Source organism: Megascapheus bottae, chromosome 18, assembly GCF_031878675.1.
Source record: "Megascapheus bottae isolate mThoBot1 chromosome 18, mThoBot2.hap1, whole genome shotgun sequence".
Classification (NCBI taxonomy): Eukaryota; Metazoa; Chordata; class Mammalia; order Rodentia; family Geomyidae; genus Megascapheus; species Megascapheus bottae.
Window position 1 is genome coordinate 10,326,484 of NC_143526.1, and position 17,498 is coordinate 10,343,981.

Consider the following 17,498-nt stretch of genomic DNA (forward strand, 5'->3'; position numbering starts at 1 on the left):
ATAAGGACTTGAGACTCTTATCTCCAATTAATCTCTAGAAAACAGGAACTGGGCTTGGCTCAAGGGTAGGATGGTAGCCTTGAACTGAAGAGCTCAGGGACAGCGCCCAGGCTGAGTTCAAGCCCCACGACCCACAAAAAAAAAAAAAAAAAAGAAAGAAAGAAAGAAAGAAAGAAAGAAAGAAAGAAAGAAAGAAAAGAAAAGAAAAAGAAAAAGAAAAAGAAAGAAAAGAAAAGAAAAGAAAAGAACTGGTTTTGCCGAGGCTCATGCCTATAATCCTAGATACTCAGGAGGCTGAGATACGAGGATCTCGGTTCAAAGCCAGCCCGGACACTAGAGTCTGTGAGAATCATATCTCCAATTAACCACTAGAAAATCAGAAGTGGGGGTGTGGCACAAGGGGCAGGGAGAGTTCAAGCCCCATGACTGACAAAAAACAAAACAAAACAAAAAAAACCTTGGGTGTGTGTAACCCATGCCTCTGATCCTACCTACTAAGGATGCTGAGATCTGAAGATCAAAATTTGAAGCCAGCCCATGCAAAAAAGTCTATAAGACATGTTTTCAATTAACTGGCAAAAGCCTAGACGTGGAGCTGTAGGTCAAGTGGTAGAGTACCAGCCTTCAACAAAAAAGCTCAGAGAGGGCTCAAAGTTTGGCTCAGTGGTAGAGTGTTTGACTAGCATGCACCAAGAACCAGGTTCGATTCCTTGGTACCACATACATAGAAAAGCCAGAAGTGGTGCTGTAGTTCAAGTGGCAGAGCACTAGCCTTGAGAAAAAAGCCCAAGGACAGTGCTCAGGACCTGGCTGGGTTCAAGCCCCAGGATTGGCAAAAAACAAACAAACAAAAAAAGCTCAGAGATAGCATCCAAGCCCTAACTTCAACCTCCATACTGGCAAAAAGAAAAAAGGAAAGAGCAAGAGATAAAGGAAAAGGAAGAAAGGAAAGGAAAGGGGAGGGGAAGGAGGGGGAGGAAGACACATGTCTTCTACTACAATGAGCATGTTGTCAGGTGGCTCAGCACCTCAGGAAAAGATAATACTATCAAATTTACTTTTGAACAGGTAAGCAAATAATTTTTAATTTAACTCTGAAGTTCTAGCTCATAAGCTTCACTGGGGAATTTTTGTTTTTCATTACTAGTTCTGGAGATCAAAGCTCAAGTTTCACACACTACCACTAAGCCACATCTTCAGCTAGGATTCTGAAATTCTAAAGGAAAATTATTATCCAAATCATAAATTATGCCAAAATTTCAAAACAAGTTGTCACTTTGTTAGTCACACATTTGCCTCCAAAAACCATAACAAAACCATGTAAGTTAGTCATAATCTGATTAGCAATAATGGGTAAAATTCCATGCTTGAAACAAAGTCATGCACTACATACAAATGATGATACTCTTGATCTATCCTTGAGATTATCATACTGAAGTTTCAGAAAAATGCAAAAGTTGATTGTATTTCCAAAATCAAGATATAAAGAAAAAGAACATTTGCAATTATTAAAAGCATAACACTACTTTAAAAACAAAAACTATTAAACACAAAAGCTATTAAATTTTAAATAAAATGCTTCTCTGTACTCCTTTTTTTTTGGAGGGGGGGGTTATGTCCTCGGACTTGAACTCAGGGCTTGGGCACTATCCTTGGGCTTTCTCAAGGCTATAACTCTATCATTTGAGCCACAGTACCACTTCTGGCTTTTTCTGTATATGTGGTACCAAGGAACTGAACTTGGGCCTTAGTGGTAAATCACATGCATGACATCCTAGATTCCATTCCCAAGTACTGGATGAATGAATGAATGAATGAGATAAGATGAACAAATAAAACTTTACATATATAGCTGGATATGGTGGTCTATATTTATGTTCCTGCTACTTTGGAGACTAAGAGAAGAATTTTCAAGTTTGAGACCAGCTTGGGTATCATAACAAAAATCCTGTCTTTAAAAAACACTGATAGAGGGGGCCGGGAATTTGGCCTAGTGGTAGAGCATTTGCCTTGCAAGCACAAAGACCCGGGTTCGATTCCTCGGTACTACATACATAGAAAAAAGCCAGAAGTGGTACTGAGGCTCAAATGGTAGAGCTCTAGCCTTGAGAAAGTCCAAGGACAGGGCTCATGCCCTGAGCTCAAGCCCAGGACTGGCAAAAACAAAACACTGATAGGGTTTGTTAAACATGACATTTGAAGTATGATGTAAAAATCAATGTTAATAAATTCTTTAATTAAAAAAATCTTATTATTAAAAAAAAAAACCACTGATATGGGGGCAGGGAGCATAGCCTAGTGGTAAAGTGCTCACCTAGAATACATGAAGTCCTGGGGTCAATTCCTCAGTACCACATACACAGAAAAAGCTGGAAGTGGCACTGTGGCTCAAGTGGCACTCAAGGGGGGAGGCGGAGAGAAGAAGTACAGTACAACAAGCAGGCTATAGAAACAAAGTCTACAAAGTGTCAATTTTTAGTAGCCTGTGCCTATTAAAACAATCATCAAGGACACTAAAAATCAACAATAAATACATAAAACTCTAACACCACACATCTTCATTACACACCATCACATCTCTCCTTTTGGGTACACTGGCTCTGCTCCAATGAGTCCCAGTAATATCCTTCGACGAGTTCTTCAGAAACAGTATAGTAGATAACAGAACAGAAATTATGTTTTTAAAGTAACATGGTAAAATTACATTAATACCATTATATTAATACCGTATGTACGTAACAACTAATATATAAAAATAGACATATATCTATATATCAGTAAAAAAAAAAAAAAAAACTATCTCTGCCAAAAAGAAATAACACCTGGTGGCTCATGCCTGTAATCCTAGCTATTCAGGAAGCTGAGCTTGAAGACCAGAGTTCAAAGAAGAAAAAGTCCTCATTTGGAGTCTTATACTTCCAATAAACTACTAAAGGGGGTAGGGGGAAGCATGTGTGTGCAGGAAGTGGCGCTGTGGCCCAAGTGGTAGAGTAGCAAAAGAAGTTCAAGGACAGCACTCAGACCCAGGATACAGCCCTAGAACTGGTGCTCTCGTTTTCTCTCACTCTCTCTCTACACACACACACACACAGGCGTGTGTGTATATGTATTATGATATATGATATATATATGTATGTATCCTTGCTGTGATACAAGACCACTTTGTTTTCTATTTTTGGTATTCTACATTACTATCTTCTCTTTCAGTACTAACTAGTAACCAAGCACTTGTAAGATTTTTTTTTCAAAGAATGCTATTTCTTTTGTTGTCCATTTTTATTTGTATATATTTGCTGCACAATTGGGTTTCACTATGATAGCTCCACACCTGCACACAACATACCCTAATTAAATTCACCTCATTCACTCCCCCTGAGCTTCCCCTACTACCACCTTCTTATTTTCTTGGTACAGTTAGTTGGTGCATAGTTCGTAGTAAAATCACCCCCAAAAATCACTGATATAAATATTATAAATATTTATAAATTTAAGTATTAAAACTTAACATTGATAAGACCCTGTTCTCTGTTTTATTTCTGGATTTTCCTCTCAGAAAATCAACTGATTTCCTTGTGCCAATTTAGTCTTTTTCAGGGCCTGGGTACTTAGTTATTTTGCTTAAGAGTAGGCATTTTACCACTTGAGTTACAGTTCTTATTCAAGCTTTTTTGGAGATAAGAGTCTCACAGACTTTTCTGACCTGGCTGGCTTTAAACTGTGATCTTTAGGTCTCAGTCTCCTATGTAACTAGGATCACAGGCATGAACCCAGAGTACATGGCTCATAGTAGTTTTTTGAGCTATAAGGCTTTGTCAGTAGGGCAGAGATCAATTTCATCTCTACAGAAACCTATATATAGGTAGATAGTATGACTTTTTTTTTTCCTTACACACCTCACTCTCTCCTTATCTGATTATAAAGTCACTTGAGGTGAAAGTGGCACTTTATTCTCCTGATCCTGGCCAGTCGGTTGTGGGGCTTGAGCTCTTCAGCTCAAGGCTAACGCTCTACCACTTGAGCCACAGCACTACTTCTGGTTTTCTGATGATTAACTGGACATAAGGATCTCAAAGACTTTGGTGCCTGGGCTAGCTTTGAACTGTGATCCTCAGATCTCCATTTCCTGACTAGCCACCAGAGCCTGGCTAAGAATAGTTGCTTTTTTGGAGGGGTGAGGGGTAGTCCTAGGGCTCGAACTCAGGGCCTAAGCACTGTTTTTGAGCTTTCTCAAAGCTAGAGCTCAACCACATGAGCCACAGCACCACTTCCAGCTTTTTTCTATTTATGTGGTACCAAAGAATCAAATCTGGGTCTTCAGGCCGGCAAGGACAGCATTCTACCACTTGGTCAAATTTCTGGTCTAGGGCTTTATTCTTAAAGGAAAGCTATTTGTAGCCCAAATAGCTTCTAGAGAGTTACTTTCAACAAAGTAACAACAGAATGCTAACTAGACAAAAGGAAAGTTCAACATAGTAAGAATATGACATAGAACTATAAATACATCTGACCACTACCTAAATGCTACTATTACTCACACATAAAATAAATGTTCTGAATGTTTGAGAACTTTTTTTTTTTTTTTGGTCAGTCACAGGGCTTGAACTCAGGATCTGAAACTATCCCTGAGGTTTTTTTTGTTTGTTTGGTTGTTGTTGTTTTTTTGCTCAAGGCTACTGCTCAATCACTTTGAGACACAGCTCCACTTCAAGTTTCCTGGTGGTTAACTAGAGGTAAAAGTCTCACAGACTTTCCTACTAGGGCTGGCTTCAAACTATGATTCTTAGATTTCAGCTTTCTGAATAGCTAGGATTACAGGTTGAGCCACTTGTACCCAGCTTGTCTAAGATCTTTTAAGACATAGCTCATATGAAAAAAAAAATTAAAAACAGGGGCTGGGAGCATGGCCTAGTGGTAGAGTGCTTGCATACCATGCATGAAGTCCTGGGTTTGATTCCTCCATACCACATACATAGGAAAAGCCAGAAGTGGTGCTGTGGCTCAAATGATAGAACATTAGCCTAGAGGAAGGCCCAAGGACAGTGCTCTACCCTGAGTCTAAGCCCCAGGACTGCCCCCCCCCCCAAAAAAAAGAAGAGTAGAGGTATGGCTCAAGTGGTAGAATACCAGCCTTGAGCAAAAAAAAAAAAAAAAAAAAAAAGCCAATCAGGAGCATAAGATCCTGGGTTCAGCCTCAGTGCTGCCACATAAACAAAAATGAATAAATTTAAAATAACTAGCTGACAAATAACAGACCCTTATAATTACATGGTTGGCTAAGCATAAGAAATTTTAGATCAATATTTTAGTTCATCATTTTTACTGAGGATAAAAGCTGTCTACCATGGGGCCAGGAGTCTGGCCTGGTGGTAGAGTGCTTGCCTAGCCTGCACGAAGACCTGGGTTCAATTCCTCAGTACCACATACATAGAAAAAAAAGCTGAAAGTGGTGCTGAGTGTCAAGTGGTAGAGCTCTATCCTTGAGAAAATCCAAGGACAGTGCTCAGGCCCTGAGCTCAAGCTCAGGACTGGCAAAATAATAATAATAATAATAATAATAATAATAATAATAACAATAATAAATTAAATTAAAATTTTAAAAAAGGTTGTCTAACCTTGGTAGAGTGCTTGCCTAGTATGCACACTGGGGTTCGTTTCCTCGGTACCACATATACAGAAAAGACTGGAAATGGTGCTGTGGCTCAAGTGGTAAAGCTCTAGCCTTGAGAAAGCCCAAGGATAGTACTCAGGTCTTGAGTTCAAGCCCCAAGACTGGTTAAAAAAAAATCACCTTAATGGAAATGACATTATTTTTAAAAGTAACTAATCAGGAGCTAAGGATATAATTCTAAAATTATGTTTAGCCTATTCAAGGCCCTGAGTCTAATTTCTGGCACACACACAAATAGTCCGGTAAGAACTTAAAAATTAACCATCATTTATTTGAAATGTTAACAGTAAGTTTCGGGTTTATTTCTAGCAAAGTCTAAACATCTAAAGTATGTTCAACACATAAACTCACATATAATAAAATACTAGACTATCCTATAGGGTATAAAACTTATTGATCTTCAAGTTCTCATATTCATCTTTTTCTTTTTTGCAATGCAAGGATGGAACCTGGGGCCAGGCACATGTTAGACTACTGCTCTAAAATGGATATATCTTAAGCCTTCATACCCTAACAAGAAGGGCAAAGAGGAGTACGAGGAAAGGGGGAAAGAGAAAGGGAGGAGACAGGAAGGAAAGTAGGAGAGAGCTGGAGAGAAAAACAGAAATAGATTCCTCAGGAGACTAACAGGCAAAGATGGAGGAACTACAGCTAAAAGCCAGGCCTGACATAAAGAGTTCACAATATTCCATTTTATTCAGTGGCTGAGCTTGCTGAGATAGCTGGCCTGTCATTCCATTTATCAGGAGAAATACAATAGTTGGGCCCAGTGGCAGACACTTGTCATCCACAGCAACAATAGAAAGTATAAGTAGGAGGGATACCTCTTGGCATGAGTATAAAACAATACCCTACTTCAAAAATAACCAATCTAAAAAGGCCTGGAGGCATGGTTCAGAGAATCTCCCTAGTAAGTGAAGGGCTCTGAGTTCAATCCCTGGTACAAAAAAAAAAAAGTAAAAATTATATCTCAAATTTGTTTAATGATATAATCAAGAAAAATAGCCTCATTGTCATGATAGGTAAATAATTCTTTATCAGGATGAGCATGGTGGTTGGTGGCTCACACCTGTAATCCTAACTACTCAGGAGATGTAAGGATTGCCGTTCAAAACCAGCCCAGACAGGAAAGTCCAGGAGACTCTTATCTCCAATTAACCACAAAAATAAATAAGTAAATAAATAATTAAAAAAAACAGAAGTGCATCTGTGGCTCAAGTGGTATAGTGTTACATTTGAGCAATAAAAGCTCAGGACAGCACTGAGGCCTGAGCAGAAGCTCAAGACTGGTCAAAAAAACACACCTTACCAGTTTAATGGAAGATTCTTCTTTTGAGCCTATTTATAAATTTATTTAACTTCCTTCAATCTTTCTTTCCTTCCTTTCTGTGCCAATACTAGACTTTAATTCAGGAACTCACACTCTTCTCCCTTGCCTTTTTTTCCTCAAGACCGGTCTCTACCACTGGGACACAGCTCCACTTCCAGCTTTTGGCTGGTTAATCACAGATAAGAAACCTATGGACTTTTCTGCCATGACTGGTTTGAATTGGGGGCCTTAGTTTTCAATCTTCTGAGTTGCTAAGATTATAAGCATAAGCTATAAGCGTCCAGCTTAAACATCCTTAAAGTAGGTTCAATTAGTTGATCTTAGAAAAAATGAGTTATGAGAAATATATTAGCCCTTAAAGATATTAAAAGTAGAAATCTAAATTAGAACCAAGCAGGTGTCATTCTGTAAAAATCAATTTTATTCTTTTGTATTTGTTCTGAAATCAAAGGTTCTTCTATAAAAAAAGAGAATCAACATAATAAATGAAAATATTCATGATTTTAATAGAGAGAAATAATCATTCCCAAATATATACCTTTGGGACTATTTTCTACATTTTTCAGATTGTTCAGGTAGCTGCTGATTCTGAAGAAAGCTCACACATATAAGCTTTGCTATTAAAGTTTGTAAACAAATACCAACCCTGTGGCTGCCAAGACTTCGAATGGACAATGTATCCTGAACTCCCTGATAAAAATAAAAATAAAACAATAGTAAAAGTTAGCGAGTGATTTCACTAAGTCAATGAGGAAAAGTAGTACAGGCAAGTTTATAGGTTATTACAAACCAGATAAGAACGATGATGACTGGACCGGTGGGAATACCTGGCCCTTTCCGATTCTTCCTGAGAAAGGAGAAAATTCATGCAAAGTTAATCACTGAACAGACAGTTGCTCCTCTGAACAAGGAAACAAGACTACTCAGTAGCATGGCAATATATTGTTTTAGAACAAGTAAGCACAAACAGCTTCAAAAGCTGAGATTGGTACATTTACATGCTTTAGTTACAAAGAAAACAGAAATAACCTGTTTTTGTTTTATCAGGTGTCTATATGGCTGAGCAATTGTTATATTTGTATATGTGGGTATGTATGTGTATTCACATACACACGTACACACACACACGAAAGTACACTAGATGCTTATTTTTTTTAAAACATTTTCAGCTTTTTGTTATCTATAGTTACAGGTGTACAATAGATACAACATTAGCCAAAAAAAAAAGTTTCTAGGGGCCGGGAGTTTGGCCTAGTGGTACAGTGCTTGCCTAGCATGCACAAAGACCCAGGTTCGATTCCTCAGTGCCACATACATAGAAAAAAAGCCAGAAGTGGTGCTGTGGCTCAAATGACAGAGCTCTAGCCCTGAGAAAGCCCAAGGGCTTTCAGGCCCTGAGTTCAAGGCCCAGGACTGCCAAAAAAAATGTTAAAAAAAAACCACTTAAGTCAAAAATAATCAATTGTAAGGCACCAGAAGATCTTTATAAACATCATAAATAAATATTAAAAAATAGTTTCTACTTGCCAAACTGTTTTCAACAACTAAAATAACTTGTCCTTTTGCCTGCCTCTTCTCTCATATGATGTTTCTCTCCCAATGCTGTAGACAAATAATTAAATAAGACTGCTTTACCAGTTACATATATTAAATCTTAGTCTGAAATAAAGCTCTAGACACAAGCAGATAGTGTTTAATAACAGACAATAGCAGAAATCTTCAGAGAAACCAGGACTCATGTAAAGGCTTCTAGCCCATGTACTAATAAGAATTATAGGAAAGTCAAGTTTGGTTGCTTCAAATGTTGTGCTTATCTGACCTGTCAAAGTCTTCAATTTTGTTTTTATAAGCTACTAGAGATCCCACGGCAACAACCAGCCACAGCCCTTGGCAACATGCTATAAGGCTCATGTCTTCCTTTCTTTATGCAACACAGGAAGAAATATAATAGCTGTATATTTAGGGAATATAGATAATAGCTGAATTTTAGGGAAATTATATGTTGCCTTAAAAAAGTTAAAATTTTGTGCTCATCGTAAAAACACACACACACACACAAAAAAAAACCCTTATTTTCTTTCACTACTCTACCTAGGAAGAATACAACTACTAAGGAATTAAGACTCTTCACTGTGCTGTTAATACAAAAGTTATATATATATATATATATATATATATATATATATATATATATATATATATATATTGTGATGAGCACCAGTGGCTCACTCCTAAAATCCTAACTACTCAAGAGGCTGAGACCTAAGGATCACAGTTTGAAGCCAACCTGGGCAGGAAAGTCTGTGAGACTTTTATCTCCAATAAACTACTCAAAAAAAAAAAATCAAACTGGTACTGTGGCTAGCCTTGAGTCAAAGAAGCTCAGGGTCTCAAGGCAAGAGTGCTGGCCTTGAGTAAAAAAAGTTCAGGGACAGTGCCAACATCTTGAGTTCAAACCTCAGGATCAGTTGTAGCCCTCCCCTTTACCCCTAATAAATAACTATATATAAACTTACGTAATATATATGTAACATTATGTAAGTTACTTTAAAAAAACAAAGACTGAGCAGGGTGCGGTGGCTCAAGCCTGTAATCTTAGCTACTCAGGAGTCTGAGATCTAAGGATCAAAGTTCAAAGGCAGCACAGGCACTAAAGTCCATGAGACTCTTACCTCCAATTAACTACTAGAAAAGTGGAAGTGGTGCTGTGGCTCAAGTGGTAGAGTGCTAGCCTTGCACTTCTTAAAGAAGCTCAGGGACCAAGAATTTGGCCTAGTGGTAGAGTGTTTGCCTAGTATGCATGAAGACCCAGGTTCCATTCCTTGGTACCACATACATAAAAAAAGCCAGAAGTAGTGCTGTGACTCAAGTGATAGAGCGCTAACCTAGAAGAAAGCCGAAGAACAGTTCTTAGGTCCTGAGTTCATGTCCTAGAACTGGCCAAATTAAAAAAAAAAAAAGCTCAGGGACAGTTCACAAGCCCTGAGTTCAAGCCCTAGGAAGGTACGCTACCAGACATGGTAAAATATGACTGTAATCCCAGCTACAACAGAATATGGCAAAACATATCTGTCATGCTAACTATAACATGAATCCAAAAATACACATACACTTAGGCAGGAAGCGAAACCTATCTCAAAAATAAGCAGCACATGTACAGAACAGGAGTGGAAGCTTGCTTTTTTGCTTTTGTGGTTGCCTTCAATTTACTTTTCTGGAACTTTGGGAATATCTGGATTCTTCTCTACTTGCACCTCCCTGCTTCTCCCCAACCTCTTGGGGAGGGTCAGTTTCAGGATGGAAGCACTGTTTCTCTTTTCTGGCCAGAGGATGGCCTTTGATAGGTTTGTTTAGCTGAAGGGGTTAAGGAAGTCAGGGTTGAGTGGCAGTCTCCTAACAGCCCTTTGTCCTGGGTTTTACTTTCTCCTCTTAGCTTGTGTACCAAGCCTCATAGCTCAGCCTTGGGGAAGAGAAGTTAAAAGAGTTTTGATTTACAGGGGAAATAAAAATGCATGGGTTTAATATTGTCTCTCTTGCATATTTTATCTCCATTTGTCACTTGTATTTTTACTTTGTTTATAGTGTCTTTCGAGGACAAGCCTTTTTAATATTTATGGTGTCAAAAGCTGTCAGTTTTTTCTTAATGGCTTCTGGTTTTGGTTCTCCACACAGAAAATCTTTCTCTGCCCCTCTGAATGAATGTAACATTTAATGCTGTAAAATATGCCACTGTGAAAATATGGAAATATGCCCTAATTTATTTACGGATGAATATTTAGAGTGTTTCTACTGTTTAAGTCATCATAAATAATGCAATAAACATAGTTTATTGTAAAAAAAAAAATAAGCAGCACAAAAAAGGCTAGATGCTTTTGGTGCTTCTTTAAAAAAAAAGACTAGAGGGGCCGGGAATTTGGCCTAGTGGTTAAAGTGCTTGCCTAGCATGCACGAAGGCCTGGGTTCGATTCCTTGGTACCACATACATAGAAAAAAGCCAGAAGTGGTGCTGAGGCTCAAGTGGTAGAGCTCTAGCCTTGAGAAAGTCCAAGGACAGTGCTCAGGCCCTGAGCTCAAGCCCAGGACTGGCAAAAAAAAAAAAAAAAAAGACTAGAGGCAAGGGAAACAAAAACATGAGAAGGGGTATCAGTGTTCCAGAAGTAATGTACCCACTACCTGACAAATCTAACTATCATTACCCCGACAATAAAATACCATTTTTTTAAAAAAGGCTACAGGCATGACTCAACAGTAGAACACCTTCCCAATAAGCAAAAGACTGAACTGAAACACCAGTAACACCAGTACCAAAAAATAAAACAGGGGAGAGATAAAGAGGAAGGAATGATTTGAAGAAGAAAAAAAAAATCTACAAAAAGAAAACAACATACTTATTTACTCAATCATTTTCTATCAGCAAGGGCTTCTGATCCCAACAGATGGGATGGATCCAAACTTGGATTCCAAATGGATGGATTCCAAGTACACATTTGTTCCACAATACAAAAAAGCTTCACTCTGAACTTAAGGGTCACACAAGCCAAACACTCCTAGTTCACAAATTGTTAGTTAATATTTTACTTCTATTGCATTATTTCAGCAACATATCACAACATGCAGCAGGACAGGCATTCCTGGCCTACCAGCCACTTCTGAATTTGTCCCCATTTCCGGTCAAAGGAAGGATAAGAGGTCTATGAATGCAAAGGTTTCAGAAAATGGCTTTCATCATACCACATATTATAAAAATTCTTAAATTTAGTCATACACATTTACTCTAAGAGATGACTCAAAGTCACACTTATAAAATAAAGGAGCAGACAGAGCTAAATGTGTTCAGTAATAAAAAGATGCATCAAAGTTAAAGTTGGAAAGAAGGGATAAAAGAAAACATTTCATTTTCATTAGTCCAGTTTCCAAATGTCTATTTATTAAACACTTTGGCTACTTTTTTATAACAAAATATACTGAAAATCATTAACCTATAGAAAAGCATGAGGAAATTAAAAACAACCATGACTCCACATTCTGTGTGATCCTGTAAATAGATACTTTTAGACAGAAAATTAGGATTTTGTTTCCAATTTTTTTACTTGAATATTTTTCTGCATTACCAAATATGCTTCAAAATTATGAGAAGTTTCAGCCAGGCACAGTGGCTCACACCTGTAATCTTAGCTACTCAGGAGACTGAGATCTGCGGATCAGAGTTCAAAGCTAGCCCAGGCATCAAAGTCCATTAGACTCATTATCACCAATTAACTACCAGAAAACCAGAGGTGGCACGGTGGCTCAAGGTGCAGGGTGGTGGCCTTGAGCTGAAGAGCTCAGGGAAAAGTTTCAACTAAGCTGCAGTTCACTGTAATGTTCCTGCTTAGATTTTAACGTATCATGTCAAGACTTTCCATCCTAAAAATCCCCAGTTTTGCCTTACTCAAAACAGAGCAGTCACAATATACATTGCTACACAGGAATAAAGGACTGACAATGGGAAATACAGGTGGAATTCTTGTTTATATTATAAACATGACAGAATAAAAATGTTCACAAAAACACTTATCAAATGGTTACCCAGGCACCGGTGGCTCATACCTATAATCCTAGCTACTCAGGAGGTTGAAATTTAAGGACTGGGGTTCAAAGCCAGCCTGGGAAGAAAAGTATGTGAGACTGTTATCTCCAAATAATCACAGACACACACAAAAAAAGCCAGAAGCGAAGCTGTGGCTCCAGTGGTCAAGCACTAGCCTCAAGTTGAAAACACTCAGGGACAGTGCCCAGGCCCTGAGTTCCAGCTCAAGACCAGCAAAAAAAAAAAAAAGAACAAACAAACAACAAAAAAAACCTCAAGTTGATTATTTTGAAGGAACTTAAGGTTATGAGTTGGGGACTCATTCCATTTTGGAATTTCCTTTTCACTCCCATTGACTTATTGTTAGACTGTCTTTATCTCTCTGATGCACACATACATAGAAGTACAATATAATTTTTCAATATAAACATATACAAAATGCATATTATACAAATAATGTATTTATGTATTTTATATTCCATGTGTATATTATATGTAATTATACAGTATATATTTGTAAATTTTTACTTTTCTTTATTGTGCTGGTCATGAGGCTTGAACTCAGGACCTGGCACTGTTCTTGAGCTTTTTGATTTTGGTTAGTTGTAGAACTGGAACTCAGGGCCTAGGGGCTGTCCCTGAGCTCTTTTTGATCAAGGCTACTGCTCTATCACTTTGAGCCACAGTGCCACTTCTGTTTTTTAAGTAGTCAATTGGAGATAAGAGTACCACGGGGACTTCAGACTTGTCTGCCCAGACTGACTTCATATCAGAATCCTCAGATCTCAGCTTCCCACTTAGCTAGGATTACAGCCGCCACCACCCAGCTCTTGCGTTTTTTTGTTTTGTTTTGTCTTTGTTTTTTTTTGCTCAAGGCTGACTCCCTATCATGTGAGCCATACCTACGGTTCCAGCTTTTTTCCCAGAGACTTATTAGTAATAGGAGTCTCATTGACTTCTTGCTTGGGCTGTCTTCAAACCATGATCCTGAGATCTGAGCCACTTAAGTAGCTAGGATAGCAGGCATGAGCCACCAATGCCTTATAGCACACATCTGATTGAGTAACTTTATAATACTTTTCCATATAGATAGCATAATCCAAATTCTAGGCAATTTAGGGTTATACTAAGTAATTCTGTTGTCTCTAAACTACTTTAGCTAATATTAGTAAAGCATTTACAACAATGCTAACAATTTATAGCAAAATATATGTGTTGTTATTGCTAATACCAGCCAGGCACTGATGGCTCATGCCTGTAATCCTAGCTACTCAGGAGGCTAAGATCTGAGGATCATGGTTCAAAGCCAGCCCATGCAGGAAAATCTGAGACTCATCTCTAATTAAATCCCAGAAAAACTGAAAGTAGTCTGTGGCTCAAAGTGCTTAGTGCTTAGCCTTGAGCAAAAAGAGCTCGGGGATGATACCCTGATTCTAAGTCCAAGCCCCATGACCAACTCAGATTACAGTATTTTACTTTGTTATCTGATATATTGGATATATTTGTATTTGGTTATTTGAAATTGGATAGGGAAGGGGGAAAAACAAGATGTGGGGTGTGGGGGGGAGGGTAATGGGGACCAAGACATGTGAAAGGGTATCAATGCATGTGAATTAATGCACCTTCTATCTGGCAAATATCATGTAACCCTTTTATTAATTACAATAAAAATATGGAAAAAGAAAAAAAACAAGCATTACATATAATTTGCTTTCATTCAATAGCTTGTTAAAAAGCACACATGATGGTAGGTGTAGTGGCTCATGCCTGTAATCCTAGCTACTCAGGAGGCTGAGATCTGAGGATCACAGTTCAAAGCCAGCCCAGACATCGCAAAGCCTGAGAGACTCTTATGTCCAATTATCACCAGAAAACCAGAAGTGGCACTGTGGCTCAAGGGGTAGGACAGTAGCCTTGAGCTGAAGAGCTGAGAGACCATGCCCAGACCCAGAGTTCAAGTCCCACAACTGACGACGACAACACACACACAAACACACACGCACACGCACACGCACACACACACACACACACACACACACACACACACACACACACGAAGTTAGTGTTTCAAAAAAAAACAGATTCACATGACTAGATAGGTATGGTTAGAGGAAGGAAAATATGGAATCAGGATTATTCCTCCAAATTACCTCTTTTTGTTGTCGTTCCAATTCTCTCATACGTATATCCCTTGCTTCTGCCCGGGCAGCACGTTTTGCTGCTAGCCTTGCCTCCGCCTGAAAGTAATATAAAATTCAGTTTTACAAAACAAAAACAATCTACATACTAGATTTAAGGCTAAGAAAACAAAACATAACTTACAAAGTAGGATAAAGAGAAAAGATGCCATCCATTACCAAGTTTGACTTTTTCAGTCAACTTTTACAACAAAACCTACTGATTACCTTAAATACATTTAACAGATTTACTCAGCTCATGACACATTGCTCTTTCTTCAGCATTTTTTGCCAATCTATTCTAATATATAAGCTAGAGTTTAGAGCCAGTTGGTATTTCATTTTGGTTATTGCCAATATTCAACATCCATGTAATGTCAATTCTTAGAATATTTCTCAAACATGGCTATTCTAGATTTCCCTTAGCCCCAGCTTTCATTCATATCTTTATTTTTGTTATTTTAATTATTTTGGGGCCTGGGTGCTATCCTTTGGCTTTTTCTATTCAAAGCTGGTGTTCTACCACTTGAGCCATAGCTCTACTTCCAGCTTTTTGGTTGACTTTGAATCAAGATCCTCAGATCTCAGCCTCCTCAGTAGCTAGGATTATAGGCCTTGTAAGCAAGCCACCCATGCTCAGGCCCCAGCTTCCTTAAGTTGAGATTGATTAATTCATGTATCACCAACACCATTTAAAGATGTACAATTCAGTGGCTTTTAATATGCTCATCACTACTAACTCAAGACACTGAAAAGGAAACCCCACATTGCATTGATGACTCATGCCTATAATCCTTACTACTGAGGAAGCTGAGATCTAAGGATCACACTACAAAGCCAGCCCAGGCAGGAAAATCTGGAAAGTCTTTCCTTCTATTAGCTTCCAAAAAAGCCAAAAGTAGGGCCAGGAGTTTAGCCTAGTAATAGAGTACTTGCCTAGCATGCATGAAGACCTGGGTTCAATTCTTCAGTACCAGAAGTGGTGACCATGTAGTCACCAGAAGTGGTTCTGTGGTTCAAGTGGTAGAGCTCTAGCCTTGAGAAAGCCAAGGACAGTGCTCAGGCACTGAGTTCAAGCCAAGGACTGGCACAAAAAAAAAAAAAAAAAAAAAGCCAAAAGTAGAACTGTGGCTCAAGTGGTAAAGCACTAACCTTGAGCAAAAAAAAAAAAAAAACAACACCCTCAGGGGATAACATCCAGGCCAATATCGAGATTCAGTATTGGCACACATGTATACATGCACACTCAAACCATATTATTAGTAACCACTCCCCATTACATAGCTATTCCCTAGACTACTGGCAATAACTAAATATTTAGTAATTAGCCTATTCTCTGTATTTCATATAATGCATTAAATAAAAGGAATTCTTCAGCTCTTGGACTACTGCAACTAACTCCAAAATCCATCTACTTACCTTCGTTATCTACCCAATTAACATTTCCATGGTTATAAAATTGACAAATCAGCCTTCCATAGCACAGTTCTGATTATAACTCAATCATTCTCTCCATCGTTTCATTAATACGTAAAGCTAAAAAAAAAAAAAAAGGTCCTACCACAAGAGCGAAGACACCAAAACAGAGCCTAGGTTTCCCACAATCAGGTCCCTACCTTACTTCCCAGAACTGCTCCACATAGACTAAAGCATCCCATCTCCCTTCATGTCTAAACTGTAATAAGTTCTGTCAAGCCTCTGTTCATGGACTTTTGGTAGGAATTGCTCTCCTTTCTCTAAACTATTACCTCTTGTGATGATTTTCCCCATTCCTTCTTTCACAGAATACAACTAACAGTATATAAATATATGTCTATGCCTCTATCATGGGTTCATTACTTTATATCAAAACCACATTGTTCTCTCATTGCATAACTTTCATGCTTCAATGTCTACTAAAAAACAACAACAAATGAATTTCAAGTCATGAGCCAGAGTATCGAGTAAATAAAATAAAGAAATAACACAATGCATCACATAAAACATAAAAATATTCTAATTTAGATTATCCTCTCTAGTAATATTGCTTTTTTAGATTTATACCTAAATCACATACTAAAAGAATCCAAGCAATGTTCAGAAGAGACTATACAAAAAGTCAATTACGTTAGGAGCTAAAATTACAGTGTAAGATATGACATCTCTGCTCCAAAGCAGCTCACCTGAGAGGAAAAACACTTTGTTACAAGTATGCAAGAGGGTAACATTGCTTTTGCCTAGCAGAATCACACATAACATACTTCCTAACAAGAGATAGCTTAATAGTTCATTCCCGTTTACCCTGATTGGGACAATGTCCCAGATTGTTTAACTGGCTTTTTAGCCAAAGCCCTGTAAAATGAACTGTAGTCTGTAGACCTTAAGCTGTATACACAGACATGTCCATAGCAATAGCATTCTCCTGTGAAGTTTATATTGATTTCTACCTTTCAGAATCCTCTGCTCTTCAGGAAACAGTGACTCAAGCCTGTAATCTCACTACTTGGAAGGTTAGCTATCAGGAGACTGAAGCCTGAGACAAGCTTAATCATAAAAGTTAAAAAGACTACTACATGTCCTCAATTGTTTGTTAAACTTGTCATTTAAAATATGATGTAAACATAAGCCATATAATTAATCATTGTTGTTCTTAAGGTACTGTGTTATCTCTCATCACTTCTACTGTCCCTTGGTTATCTCATACTGTTACACTATCTCACTTTGTTATCTGATATATCTGATATAATTGTAATTGGTTATCTGAAATTAGATAGG

At 38.1% G+C, this 17,498-nt stretch overlaps 1 protein-coding gene and 1 non-coding gene across 10 annotated transcripts in view; both read right to left on the bottom strand.

The window, feature by feature from the left end:
* Lrrfip2 (LRR binding FLII interacting protein 2) overlaps nucleotides 1–17,498 on the bottom strand; it is a 156,660-nt gene that overhangs the window by 64,428 nt on the left and 74,734 nt on the right. For 8 of the 9 annotated variants that reach the window (XM_090351887.1, XM_090351886.1, XM_090351889.1 and 5 more), the window contains exon 4: nucleotides 14,718–14,804. In XM_090351887.1, coding sequence (XP_090208013.1) covers nucleotides 14,718–14,804 — 87 coding nt within the window. Of the gene's footprint in view, nucleotides 1–2,569; nucleotides 2,639–7,643; nucleotides 7,689–7,788; nucleotides 7,846–11,638; nucleotides 11,690–14,717; nucleotides 14,805–17,498 lie in introns of all 9 variants that reach the window. The other variant, XM_090351894.1, reaches the window with a different exon arrangement.
* Nucleotides 8,768–8,899, bottom strand: LOC150050080 (small nucleolar RNA SNORA44). Its single transcript, XR_016538744.1, has one exon. It is a non-coding gene; the product is annotated as a small nucleolar RNA SNORA44 (small nucleolar RNA).